This window comes from Haliaeetus leucocephalus, unplaced genomic scaffold (assembly GCF_000737465.1).
Source record: "Haliaeetus leucocephalus isolate CR32 unplaced genomic scaffold, Haliaeetus_leucocephalus-4.0 Scaffold395, whole genome shotgun sequence".
NCBI classification, from domain to species: Eukaryota; Metazoa; Chordata; class Aves; order Accipitriformes; family Accipitridae; genus Haliaeetus; species Haliaeetus leucocephalus.
Window position 1 is genome coordinate 4,728,418 of NW_010972831.1, and position 13,541 is coordinate 4,741,958.

At 50.2% G+C, this 13,541-nt stretch overlaps 1 protein-coding gene across 1 annotated transcript in view; it reads right to left on the bottom strand.

The window, feature by feature from the left end:
• Positions 1–5,969: 5,969 nt before the first annotated feature.
• The window catches only part of TUSC5 (tumor suppressor candidate 5), an 8,234-nt gene continuing 662 nt past the window's right edge, over positions 5,970–13,541 (bottom strand). Inside the window, exons 2-3 of the mRNA XM_010573690.1 lie at positions 7,208–7,340; positions 5,970–6,606 (exon numbers count right to left, since the gene is read on the bottom strand). Of these exons, the coding sequence (XP_010571992.1) occupies positions 6,599–6,606; positions 7,208–7,340 (141 nt within the window). The 3' untranslated portion in view covers positions 5,970–6,598. The remainder of the gene's footprint in view (positions 6,607–7,207; positions 7,341–13,541) is intronic.

The window sequence follows — 13,541 nt, forward strand, 5'->3', positions numbered from 1 at the left end:
AGCTGAAATCTGGACAGCTCGAGCATATTGCTACAGAGGAGAGAGCTCTGTAAGACAACTAATTCATCTCAGACTTGGCAAGTCTTCTCTCCGAGCTGGGTTGGAAGCTGCGTTGCCATTCATTCCCGGAGGACGCCAGAGACGCGCAGCCAGAGGAGGGTGTTAGGATTCAGCTGAATGAAGTTGTCGTGCAACTAATCTTCAGTACAGCCTTGATTGACTGGTGTGCCGTTACACAGAAATAAACCGGTAGTGACCCAAGGTGCGTGTTATACGCAGTCAACAGCCTTCCAGTGTGACTGGTTGGAAAAACTCCTCCTGGGAAAAGACTAAAGCCAATGTTTTTGGTAATGGCTGAATTTTCAAGACTTGGCTTAACAAACTTTAAAAAGGACTTGTTTCCTGGGAGCAGCCTGCGTTTAGGATTTTGAGTGGAGACCAAATATTGCTATTCATTCTTAAATCTATGGTTTTGATCAATAATTCTGGTTTTCGAGCAGATTTGGAATTTGTTCTCTCGTACTTGGTTGTGCCCCATAATACCAAACTGCAGAGGCAGGGCCGGCAACGAGAAGCAGTTCCCAGTGGCTACTCCCCATCCCATCCTTGTGCCTTGCAAGCAAGGAGGATTTCTCCTGCTTCCCTGGGCCGGCGTGCCCTGTGGCATGGCCAGGGGGAGATCTCCTGCAATAGCTGTGCTTCCCGAGGAGCTCGGTGCCGCTTGTCTCTGCAGCACAAGGCTGATCTCTCTGGACCCTTCTCTGCTCTGATTTGTGCTGTTTTCCTCTGCCTTTTGCTAGCATGTATTTATTTGCAACCCACTGCACCCAAAATACCAGCTGATCTACTTGCTCTTGGCGTGTGAAGCAATAGTTAAACGAGTAGTTTGGATTTTTTTTTTTTCTCATTTAGACAGAAGAAACAAGTTCAGCTTTGACCATGCATGTTACATTTTAATTTTTTCTCATGCCAAGAAATACAAAGAAAGTATATAAGATATATCATATCATCCTGCAGAAAAAGAAACATTTATCAGCAAAGAGAAGCGCCCAGCTGCAATTCCTGATGTGTTCATGCTGCGTGTGAAACACGGCTCTTCCAGTTTGGCTTCAAAACAGGAGGAGCCGGTGCGTGGACAGTGGTTGCGGCAGCGGGGAGGATAGAATCCCTGCACTTCCACACAAAGGATCGCGTCCTGGGCACCATCTAACAAGGGTACCTGCTCCGAAGTGGTATCAGGGTTGCCTTGGTGAATCCTGCACACGTTCCCTTTCTGATGTTTCTTATCCTGGATGGGTATTTATAGGTTTGAATTTTGCTACCTACTGGTGTTAGCAAATGCTTTACAAATATTCCCACTTTGAAAAGGCTGCTTTCCCCCACCACCCCCTTGGCTTGTGCCCAAGCATGGGAGTTTTCAGTCCGAACCTAACTGTCTTTGCCAAAATTAAAGGATGTACGCTGAAAGAAAATCAACCTTAAACCTGAAATTATTTCAGCTTGACTGTGCAACCTTGGCTGTGGTTCTGTGACAATAAAGTGATAGGGCAAGGTTGGGGGTATTGGGAAAAACAGAATAAATAAAGTCATGGGGCCAGCCCAGTGGGTGCGTTTCTACAGCCTCTCCCTGGACTCAGACCGAATGCAAACAGAGTTTTAATTTTATATAAAAGGCAGGATCTGCTCCCCTTGTCTACATGGAGAAATCTGTATTTGGAAGGTCAGCTACTGCAGCAGTACGTGCTTGAGTCCGCAGCCAGCCTGGGTCAGAGCCTTGGAGGAGCGGGTTCCCTACCCCTTGATAACCCTTTTCAGCGAAGCCCAGCGATGACATCTCATTGCCAAGACCTGTCCCGCATTAAAGGAAAGGCAGAGGATGGGAGGGCAGAGCCTGTGAGACTCGTGCATTGCTCTAGGGGCAGAAATGCTGTGGGGAAAGCACGTTAAACTCACAAAGATGGGGAGAGAGGGTAAATTGGAAGGGAGTGAAATACTGCCCAGAAAAAGCAAACACATCGTTAAGAGAGCAAACATGGAAATCAAATCTTTTCTTTCCTCCCTTTGTGCTCAAATCCCTTTGGTGTCCTCTGCAGGCTCCCAGGCGGGCACCAGCCAGCGTGTTGCTGTGCCCAGTTGACCTGTGCCAGACCTTTTCCAACCACCAGTCATGGCATCCTACGAGAAGCTGGTACGAACCCAAGCTAGCTTGTCTGTTCGGCAGCAGCAAATTGCTTGTTCAGCCCAAGGCCTTCGATCTAGCATCGCTGTACCCAGCAAGGGCTCTTCTGTGCCGCCCCGCAGAGCCCAGCTCTCCGCCAAACCCTGGGGAGAGGAGCCCGGGGACACCAACGGCAGAGAGGTGCCATCAGCCACCCGCTCTGCTCAGAGACTCCTCCCGAGCGGTGCAAACCGTGTATTTATATCCCACCAGGACCTCACACTTGTCGATCGTAACTCCTACTTCAACTTACATTTAGAGACATTTCCCACCTTCTCCATCTCTTCAGCGAGCTATCCTCCTACCAGCTCAACTTCGCTGTCAGGTAAGCCTGGATTGCCACCGCATCGCCTGGATCTCTCGCCTCTCCCCTGTTGCCTGCTTCACTAGGGGATAGAAATTGGCCATACCCTGAGGATTTTGTGACTGTTATAATTGCAAACATAGAAAACTCGATTCTGACGTATGTGCTTAGAGGAGGCTGCAGCAGGTGGCAAAGAGATGTGACATAAGTAATAGGGCTTGTTTGGGAGGATGGAGAGGGAAAGTCTTTTCATGACATAGTTTTTGTGATTGTCCTCCTGTGTGCTAAAAACGAAGGTAAGGAGAGGAGCGGTCGTGCCTGGATGTGGAAAAAAAGATGCTTGCGCTTAGGTGAACACTAAATCAGCGAAAAATTATGAGGGACGCTGTTGTTCCTTAGATGCGGACCAAAGGAGTAACCGTGCCTGCTGGTGGCCTCGGGATGAAGTTCTGCCATGATTTACCTCCTCATAACACGATCGCAGGTGAGGTGGGTGTCAAGGGTTGGGGACCCAGCAACTTCTGCCTTCGTGAATATACGCTAATGCACCCAAAAGAGCCAAATAGGCAGCTGAGCTGGGATAAAGCTCTGCGTGCCATGGAGAGCAAGGAACTAGTGGTAAAACCTTTGCAAAATATCAGGCTGCAAAATGTACAGGGAAGCTGGGGGAGAGCAGGGAGACGAGACTTCCCAGATAACCCTGGGGAGTTTATTTCTCTAGCACTGGAGAGCCAGGTTACAAGGAGAGAAAATAGTTTTCTAGGAGTAACTGTAGAGGCTTTCCCCTGGATTTAAATGTGGGATAAGGAAAAAAAAGCTGTATTCAAGAGTGCAGTACAATTGTATCTAATCAGAAAGAAGATTTTAAAATGAAAGGAATTTAAGTATCTTAGTTTTTCTTTTTTTATTATACTTAATAGTGAGATGAGAAGGAGTTGCCTCAGCAGCCTGATGATACAGGCTAAGACAGGAGGCACAAACCACATTTGGGTGCACACAACAAATCATCACCATGGGGTTTTTTGGGAAAGCTTCTGCCTTCTCCTGCATTCAGATGAATTCTGGTACCTCTCCTGCTCTGCTTCACCAGCCTGGGACTTCTCCTGGCAAGGACCATTGCAGCTGCCTCGCAAAGCCCCCTCGTTCCTACGACTGCAGGTATCCCAGTCCATTTTGAAGTGTAGCGTGTGTTTGCCTAGATCTCTTTGGGAAAATCAGATTCAAAGGAAATCTGTATTCATACAAGGTTCTACTAAGGAGAAGAAAGAAAAATGGGTTTCTTTTTGGAGTTGTACAGTGCATATGACTGAGCAACTTTGCCATCCGTGCAATTAGAGCAGCGTAATGCTAACCCACCTCGTGGGGGGTGGCAAGGTTTAATCCTTTAAATGTGGTAAAGCACTTTAGATGAAAGGCTTTATATAATGATAAAAGAGCATTTGAATTCTTACTTAATAAATACTTGGCGCTCTCAAGTGCTATAACTCATCGCAGCAGGTTTCCCTGAATGTCACCTCTTCCTGCCCAAGGAGGAGCTTGCTCAGCTCTTACCATAAGCTGAATTTCAGCAGCTCAAAGAACAAAGGGCAGAAGATGCATGGACAGGCAGCGCTGCCCTTACGTAGCTCAGAAAAAAGTAATGTGTGTTTCCCAGCAAGCAGCTTTCGGGTTCTAAGCGTTAAAGAAGGAAACGTTTGGGGGATTTGATGGGATTTCATCAATCATAAGATGAGCGTTTGAATCTCCGGGGGAGTTCTGAAGAGCTTGGGAAGAAGAGATCTGGTGCCAAGGGGCACCCTGGCAGCGGCTGTGGGTGGGAGCTCGCACCCGGCAGTGCTCAGGGGCCCCTGTTTGCTGAAGCTCACAAAAAATGAAGTGCAAAAGAAACGTTGCAACTTTTGTCCATTTTAGAAGCCAATAGGTTGTAATAAAGTGCTGGCAAAGGGGCGGATGGGAATGGAGCCCAAGAAAGTGCTGTGGTGATATGCTGTTGCTGTGAGTCTCTGGAATCCCTGTTAATGCAGAGAAAAGTGGTGACAGTGTGTCTAGGGGATTTGGCTTTCTTAGCCCCTGGATTCAAATAACACCTAGCAAAAGAAAACACTTTCAAGAGGAGCAATCGAACAGGTGACAAGAGAATTTTCACAGCGATGCTCACGGCTTTGCACATTAGTTACCGCAGACTAACTACAGCGTGGATTTACAGTGGACCGCTCCCCTGTGCTAACCCCACGTGCGCACACGTGCCCACTCACATACTCCAGAGAAGAAGTTAGTTCCAAGCAGTTACCATGTTGTGAAGTTTCTTATGGTGTGCAGTAGATTCTCCATGTAGACAAGCCCTCAGAAGCATTAGATTTGGTCTAAGTTTGGGTTGGTTTTTTTTCAGGAGATTGGTGGTAGGGAGCAGAATTGCCCTGAAACACCTTATTTCTCAGTGCAGTCTGTATTTCTAGGTCCCAGGCTGTCGGCTGGAGACAACAGAAGGGCTGGGGAGTGCAGCTCTTGGCCATGTACTTGTGCCCGCAAAGTTTTGATAAAAGAGAGAGGCTCAGCTAATACGGAGCCAATGGATATGGCCAGAAGCCATCTACAAAGCCTGAATAAAATAACAGGCGATGAAACTTTGCATAGTCTGGGTGGCTGGAGAGAAGACCAACCCCAGTAACAACCCGCGGCAAGGACAGGGAGAGGGGGAGGAAGAGGGGCTGGGGCTGGAGGGAACGTGGTGGGATCGGATCCCGCGGGAAACAGCCGAGGAGCCGCACGGTATGGAAGACGTGGTGGGGCGTGGGGTACCTATAGGCAGATCGGGAGGAGCAAAGTCTATTTTCTTGTTATGTTAAATATAAAACATTAAAAAATAATACGCGTGGAACTTGCGGAACTGACGCCCGTCAGCTCTGGGGATGCGGGAGATTTTCAGAGATGCAGAAGAGCGTGTGAAGGGTGCAGGGACAGGAGCAGGGATCTTAAACTCCTCTGTGCCTCTGAAAATCTCCTGGAAGACCCTAAGCTGAAGCTCAAAAGGGTCGGGGAGATGAGCACTGACAGTGGCGGGGGCTGGATCATGCTGAAGCTTTTGTGTGATGGACATGACGTGACATAAATGTGCAAGTGGGTAGAACGGGCTTTCTGTGCCTTGGTACTGCTGCTACAGATTAACCAGGCTCTTTTCTCACCTCCACTAGTATTAATCTCATTTTGGGTGCACAGAGAGAGAAATGTGTGGGTTCGCATAGAAAGCATTATTTTTCCTTCCGTAAAAACCCCACCATGGGATTGGGGTGAGGAGGAGCCCGGCGTCCTCATGCAGCAACATCCTGCTCTGCCAGCTCTGAAATCTGCCCTAAGTGATAAAAGAGCTTGTAGGAACAGACATGGAGAACATTCCCAAAGGCATGCAAATGGTCATTGTCTCTTTTTTTTTTTTTTTTTTTTTTTTTCTCAAAAAAAAAAAAACCCCCCCCACCTCCTCCAGCTTTTGCGGCTGCGTTTTGTTTGGAGCAGAGCCATGGTCCTGCTGCAGCTCTGCTCTCCCTTCTCCTCCGTGGAATAGCTCTCAGCTCCTGATGGCAGTTTGAGCTTTGGTTTTTTTGTAGAGACAGAGAATTTGATGATTTAAAAACCAACAACCCCCCAAAAATTCAGTGACTTGTGCCAAAATTCTTAGGACTCTTCAAAATGTCCTGTTCTCGCCTTAAATTTTTCTTTTAAAATAAGCTTCACTCTTGAAACTCTCTCCTCCTCTTGTACTTTAGTTGTCTCCCCACTCCGTGAGTTTTGCTGGAGGGGAATGAGGTAGTAGATTTCCCCCTTCTCCTCTCCACTCGGCGTCCGATGTCCTTTCCCATTCCTTCTTGCGATGTTTTTTATCCCATCACTTGTACAAACTCATTTCCAAGAGGCGGTGAAGTAGAAGCATGCGTTCCTTCAGACGGCGCTCCAGAGCAGGCTGTCCAGGGCTGCCCACCTACACTGTGACAATTTTTTGTTGCAAGGCTGAAAGTAAAAACCCCAAAAGGAAAGTTGTCTTCCTCCTCTTCGAGGTGTTTGCATGCTAAAATGTCTGTCTTCTAGGAAACTGTAAAATAAAGAGAGTCTTAGGGCAGCTTCCAGTAGTTACAGATGTTTCCCTTATGCTCTTGGTTTGGGCTTTGTGTGTTTCTGAGGTTCCCATTTGCCTGAGCTGCGTGCTGGTCATGCTGGTTTTAGCAGGTGAGTTTGTGTTTGGGAGGTTCCCCAGACATTTTGGGACTGCACTTCTGGGCGGGTTGATCTGTGTCCTTGGACCCCTTTGGTTTTACCCCGCTACACTCTTCCAAACCCACCACAGCCTTTGCCAGGGTTAGACCTTACGTTGCACCCAAATTAATTGGGTGCACTATGGGAGAGCACAGGGAGGACTTTCCATTCTGGTCCTTTGAACAGTGTGCGTTGCTACTGCAAGGAGCATGTTCTCCAAAGTGTTTTGCATGTGTGCGTGCAGCTGGCGATGGTCAAACCTGCCTGGACCGTGCAGGTGCTTAGTGCCCTACTGCTGCAGGTGGGGTGGGAATGGAGCACCGCCTGCTCTGGGGTGGTGGTGGGTGGTGGGCAGGTCAGTCCTATAAACTGGGCTGGAGACAGGACCCCTGTGAGGTTCCTGCTGTACCTGGGCTGGGGAAAAGAGAAGGAGATGTTACCTCTGACGCTGAGTGAAATGTAGAGCACGATGATGATGGTCCCCAGGATAATGGAGACGATGCTGAGCAGCCTGGCCATGCGGCCGAGTCGCCGGGCTCCATCCATGTCCCCTTGCTGCCCGCTGTTCCTTGACTGGGGGGGAAACACAGAAAGAGGCTCTTGAGAACGGCTGCAGCTCTGGGGTGACTCTCTGGCTGTAGACCCCAAAACGAGAGCTGCTGCATCAGCTGGGGAGCTGGATCTGCCATCCTGGGCTCTCGCAGGATTCCATGTGTATCACCTCTGCGAGCCCATGGCTTTGACAGCCTGTGGTCCTGCTAAACTGATGTGCTTCTAGCCCACCTGGGATGCTGTTCTGCTTGCCTTGGGTAGGAGCTGAACTGGCTCAAGTCTCTGTGTTATTGGAATGACTAAAAAATAGCCCCAGTATGGGACAGTTTCACTGTGATTTCCCCTATTGAGTTCTTTAGGCAGCTCAGCGAAAGCTTTCCTCTGCTCTGTAACTAGAAGAAAGGGCTCCCTGGCTGTGCCAGGGCTGAGGATGTGGACTCATTAAGGGATGAAGAGAGATCCCCAAGAGTTGGAGCTAGAACAGGACTTGCCTGGCATTGATGTTGGTGGGCACTGGCGTCTTAATGGGAGGCTCTCGGTGGGATAAATTCATAGAATCATTTAGGTTGGAAAAGACCTTCAAGATCATCGAGTCCAACCATCATCCATGCCCACTAAACCATGTTATGGAGTACCCCATCTACACACTTTTTGAATACCTCCAGGGATGGTGACTCAACCACTTCCCTGGGAAGCCTATTCCAATGTCTGAAATTGCAGCGGTCCTTGTCCCTGCGAACAAGTGGCAACCTAGGGTGGATGGAGAACACAACTTGGCGGTTCCCTCGGAAACTTTGCTTTTCACTGCTCAGTCAGGGCTGGCTGCCCATGGGCTTGGCAGAGTCCCAGGCCCTGGGGGCACCTCCGGGGGGGGGTTAGTGAAGCTTCCCCAGGGTCTGCCCTGCAGTGCTGCTGGGGCCACAGCTGCAAGGGGCTGGGTGGGTTGAGCAGGATTTGGGCTCACACCCAAAAGACATAAGATGGGATGAGCATGGGCTCACCAAGACCTTGCCCGGTGCCTGACGGGGCAGCGAGGGCGATGCTCTGGCCTGACTCCTCTGCGCTTCAGTGCCAGCTCTCTTATGCTCGGCAGCGCTGCTGACCCGCTGGGCGAGAGAAGCCTGCACCTATGCCAAGCACACACAGCAACCTGAAGACCAAGCACAGCTCATCAGAAAAAGTATAATACGCAGATGCATCGTAAACCTTCAGAGTAAGCAATTAAATAAGGACCAGTCTTGCTTCTTGCTCTTGTAATCGGCAATCGTTGGGTTCCCAAGTGAAAAATACTGCACGTAAGAATTCCTGGTGAGGGAGAAGCATTGCTGCTGAGAGAAGAGCCCAAAGTGCTCCCCAGCCTGCCGGAGCGAGTGTGCTGGGCTTCCTGCACTTGGCTGAAGGAGGACCTAGCACTTAACAGATGGGCAGCCGCTCACTACCACGGCGAGGTTATTATGGTGAAATTACTCACCGTGCGTCAGCATTCGCTGCATGTGTGGTGGAGAGGCTGGAGCCCCTCCATCAGCAAAACAGGAGCTCCCTGCTCGGGAAGAGGCAGACGGTCTGCGAGTAGCACGGCTCTCCGGACCAAAAAGCTTTCCCAAATTCACGCGGCGCCCTTCTGCCTCCCGTGAAACCCATTGGGAAGGGGTTTTGGAGGGAGGGAAATTGGATAAGGAATTTTAAAGTCCAGCAGTAATGTTTTTACCTGGTTGGGAAGGCTTGGAGTGGGGGGGAAGGGAAGCAAGGCAGGGAGTCCGGCACCCGGCTCTGTCACCTTGATCCCGTGGAGGAGTCAGGCAAAATTCCCCTCGACTTCACTGGGGACGGGGTTTTGTAGATAGTTTAACTGCCTTGAAGCAGTTATTCTTTCTTTAGAGAGGCTTTTAAGTATTTAACATTTTTTACAGGGGTTAAAGGCTTCTTCCCCTGCCCCATCCATCTCCAGCCATGCTGCCTCAGCCAAGCCAGGTCTCAGGAGAAGAGGGAGATGTGGGGCAGGTTGTGGGGCTGGCAGCTCCCCACAGCCCTGTACCATGTGCCGGCTCCTTCCTTTGGAGCGTGGCTGCTAAAACTGGGGAAACTCCAAGTTAAAAGAAAAAAAAAATTTAGTTAAAAAGAGTTAAAGGTGGACCTGTGTTAAAACAATCCTGCTTTCCTTTCAAAAAAATGTGTATCTCTGAAATAACTGTGCTGGAAAGGGTCCCTGTCAACTGTTTAAAAAAAAAAAAAAGAAAAGTAAGAGTCAGGAGGCCTAGCCCAGCACCAGCACTAACTGTGAAACATCACTGAGAATCCAAACAAACAAATACTTGATGTTACTACCCCCTTTCCCGTTCAGCCTTCTTTAATACCACTACCCTCTTGGCAGCACCATGACCAAAAGGCCCCCAGCCCCAGCCTGAGCTGCGCGCTGGGTGCTACTCCGTAGTGCTCGGGTAGGTAAAATGCAGCTTTAAATGCTTCCACGTACTCATTTTCATTTGTATCGCCACGTAAATAACATAGCAGAGCCTCAAACAGACGGTTGCTTCCACTGCATCCCTGCAAACGTCCTGCTCCGCTCACGTGCCACCCTGTATAACGCCATCCCCACCGCTGACGCCAGGAGAGCTCAAGACCTTGTTTCTTCTGGTCTCAACAGCACATTTGACAGACCGTATCTAAAAGTGATGGGATGCAGCCAAGAGCCTATTTTCATTACAGAACAGGAGGTGACAAAATGAAGCCTCATGGGCTGGTGGCGAGAGATGGGGAGGACGCAGCAGCCCAGGGACTGACAGGATCCCTGCCCTGCTCACTCACGGCTTCCAACATTTGGGATTTTTTTTTTTTAGGCTCCGATTTTTGTAACAAGTGTAGTATTTTTGCAGGGTGGGGGTTAGATTGCAGTGAAATACACCATTTTAGCTGTCTTCTACAGAAAATATATAGGCTAACAAATTTGATATATTTATCACTGCAGCTTCTGGAAGTGTTTACTGCTCATTTATCCTGAACAATTATGAAAAATACATCAGCATTGGCATGGGGTGTTTAGCAAGCATTTGTTACTGTACATATATTATTCATTGGTGTGGAACGGTTTGATTATAGCTCTCTAGTATCACTAATCCTGTGTTTTGCTTTCCACATAAAAACATTAACATCTTGTTTATTAATCGAGACTCGCCGAGGCAGAGTATCTCAGAAAGGCTTGAGGGCTACGGGGGATTGAGTCACTGTGCGCCAAGGGACTCCGTATTACAGCGGAGTATTAGAAAATCTGAAGGACCCTAGAAGTGGGGCTGGAAGGGCAGGCTGTACCGCAGCACCCACGGGGCCAGGTAAGTCTGCGTGATTCAAAAGAGTTATTAATCGTACCTGTTTTCAAACTGTTATCTGTTCAAGTTGCTGTTCAAAAGGGGTTTTTTTGTCCCCTAATAGATCACCTAAGTTGTCTTGTTGCAAATGAAGGCAATTACTTTTCTGCACTAGTCCCAGGGACGGGGAAGACAAATTGTCACCTCCTCTTCCCCGCAATCTTTCCCAATTTATGAACTGGCTTTGGATGCACTCTGCTGCCTTCCACCAGTTACTCAGAATAAATCATTAATCCTCGACACTTGCATTTTGTTGAAGAAAACATTCAGAGAGAGGTATAAGTCAACATCAGACTCGGATAGATGACTGCCATTTGAAATGAGTAAGGATAGTTTGACTTCTCCCACATCTTTCAGGAATGATAGTACCTATTTTGGACACCAAGTGCTGTGCAGAATTGCCCTTGTCATTACTATATGCTGCTTCTGGCTGGATTTACCTTTCTTTTTCACTTCATTTAATTTGTCTGGAGTTTTGTATATGGGTAACTGACCGCTCTGCTTCTTCCCCCAATGTGGCTGCACTTTGGTAGGAAGGGGAAAGGGTTTGATAACAGCAATACAGTGCGTGCCTGTGGTACCCGGCCCTGCCCTGCACTTCTCTGAGATGGGTCCCGTGGGGCTGTGCTGCCTTTGTGTCCATCAGCCCCACTCCCCGGCTCGGGGAGAGACCCAAAAAGCCCTTAGTGCAGCCAGGTCCTCGCTTGATCAAGAAAATGCATCCAAGGGTCAGTGGAGGAGCCTCCAGGTAACTCGTTTCCACAAGACCAGCGTTATCAGGAACAGGCTGGGGGCTAGAGCAGATTTTTTTCTTCTCCACCTCTGGCCACAGGCCCTGCTGGAATCTGAGAGCAGCTTTTGAAAAATGATTTATGAGACACTAAACCCAAAAGCATTCATTTGCTTTCCTCTCTGGTTGATGCTTATTACCCAGAAAAAAGCTTTCATGTGCAAAAAGCATTGACTTAGGAAAGAAAAATACAATTGCAGAGCTAAAGGAACATCAGCACATTGTGGAAAGGTCCCCCCTGCCCCCCCCCCAGGCACCGGGAATCGCGAAAACCTGGTTCCTGCTCAGATTTGTGTGTGATCAGGCACTCCTGGGTTTTATTCTGTGGGGAGACCTAAGCCTGTGGGAACCTCAGGGGTCACTGGCAACTAAATTCCTGCCTGGTGTAAGCAGGTGAAACGTCAGCTGATGCCCTGAGAGCTGCTCCTGCTGGCAGGAGGACCCAGGCAGATGTTTCCTGGCTCCCCAGGGCCAGCACGGAGCAAGGATCACTCCTCGTTCTGCTCCGCTCCGCCGTGCGGGGGTCCCTGGCTGGCAAAGCCGGGGAGGGGGGTGATGGTGGTGATGGTATAGGCATGGCCAGGACTAGAAAGGGCGGTAGCAAATTAAGTGTCCCATGGGACAGGGAGTACAGGGGCGACTGCAAAGGGGCCAGAGGATGCGCGCTGGCTATTAGTGTGCCGTGTGAGCTAGAAACCTTGTCCTGGAGAACAAGCTCATCCGAGTGCGCCTTCTGCTTCGGTGGCCGCAGAGGGCTGGGGTCGGGCATCTCCTTCCCCAGCTCTGGGTGGGCTCTGGTGAGTGTTGTCCAGGGCCTTGGAAGCAGAGGGCAGCCAAATAGTCTTATTGCCCTGTTGGTCCTGCCTCCCTTCGGGTTTAACACAGTAAATACGCACTGGTACCTCGCTGTCTAGCAGTATGAACTGACTCCTGCTCTTTTTTCACTGTTTACTCTTCTACTCCACGGGGCTTATGTGGCCCAAGGTACATCCCCACCGCGCCAGAGGCTCTAACGCCTGCAAGGGAGAGTGTGAGAATCTATTTTGCATGAAGGCTGATGTGGTTGGAAAATCCCCGTGAGAGACCTTGTTTATTACCATGGATATGCAATACCCAGCTGCTTCCCCTCTCGTTGCAGTGCAAAGCCAAACAAGGCTGGCTGGCTTCCCCGTATGCTGCCTGAACAGGCTCTGCCACACAGCTGTACCACGCAGATGACAGCTGGCACTGGCAGAAGTGATGATTCCGCCTCAAAATGGAAACTGGTCTCTCTAGAGGGCTTTCTGTGGCAACTGCTGGTGTCTTTCTTTGAGTTCTTAGTGGTTTTAGGGGAAGTGCCGGCTGCAGGTGCCCCTCAGTGTATTTCTGTGTGGTAAGCAGCTAATTGCTTTCCCCGAGCTGACTTCCAAAGAAAAGATTTGCCTCCGTTGCAAATCAAGGGTATAAAAGGTGCCTGGGGGCTGTACAGCCGTGGGGCGTCCTGACGGGTAAGGGGGTGGCCGTACTTGCGGGGCCGTGCCGGCCGAGCCACCCGTACTCGAGACGGGTGGAAGGCCGGCTGGCTTTATTCTCCCCTGCTCTGATGTTGGTGTATTTGCTGAGGTGTGAGGGATGTTTAATGGAGAAAAATTGCTTCTTCAGGGCAACGAAAAGAGCTGCAGGTGCAGCCTGTCCCTTTGAAGCGTCCGAGGACAGGAACCAGCCCCCAGGCAGGGTCTCCCCAGTGCTGCAGGACTGGGCTGGGCTGCTAGGAGATGCGGAGGGAGATCCCTTGTCCTTGCTTCGCCTCCCAGCTCCTTCCCGGGGAAGCCCGGCGAGTCGCTCCGGACCGCTGCCTGCCTCCAGGGACCGGCTTTACCGGAGCCCCCCGGGCTTCCCGAAGCCCTGCCCTGGATCATCCCGCATCCCACCCCTCCCTCCCCCAAAATCCATCTCCATCCCACCGCCTCCCCGGGGAGCCGTCCCGGTCCCATCCCGCTTCCACCCACCTCCCTTCCCCGGAGCCCGATGGAAGAAGCCGGCAGAGAACGGGGCACAACCCAACCCGATTCCCGCGGGGGCGCTCCCGGT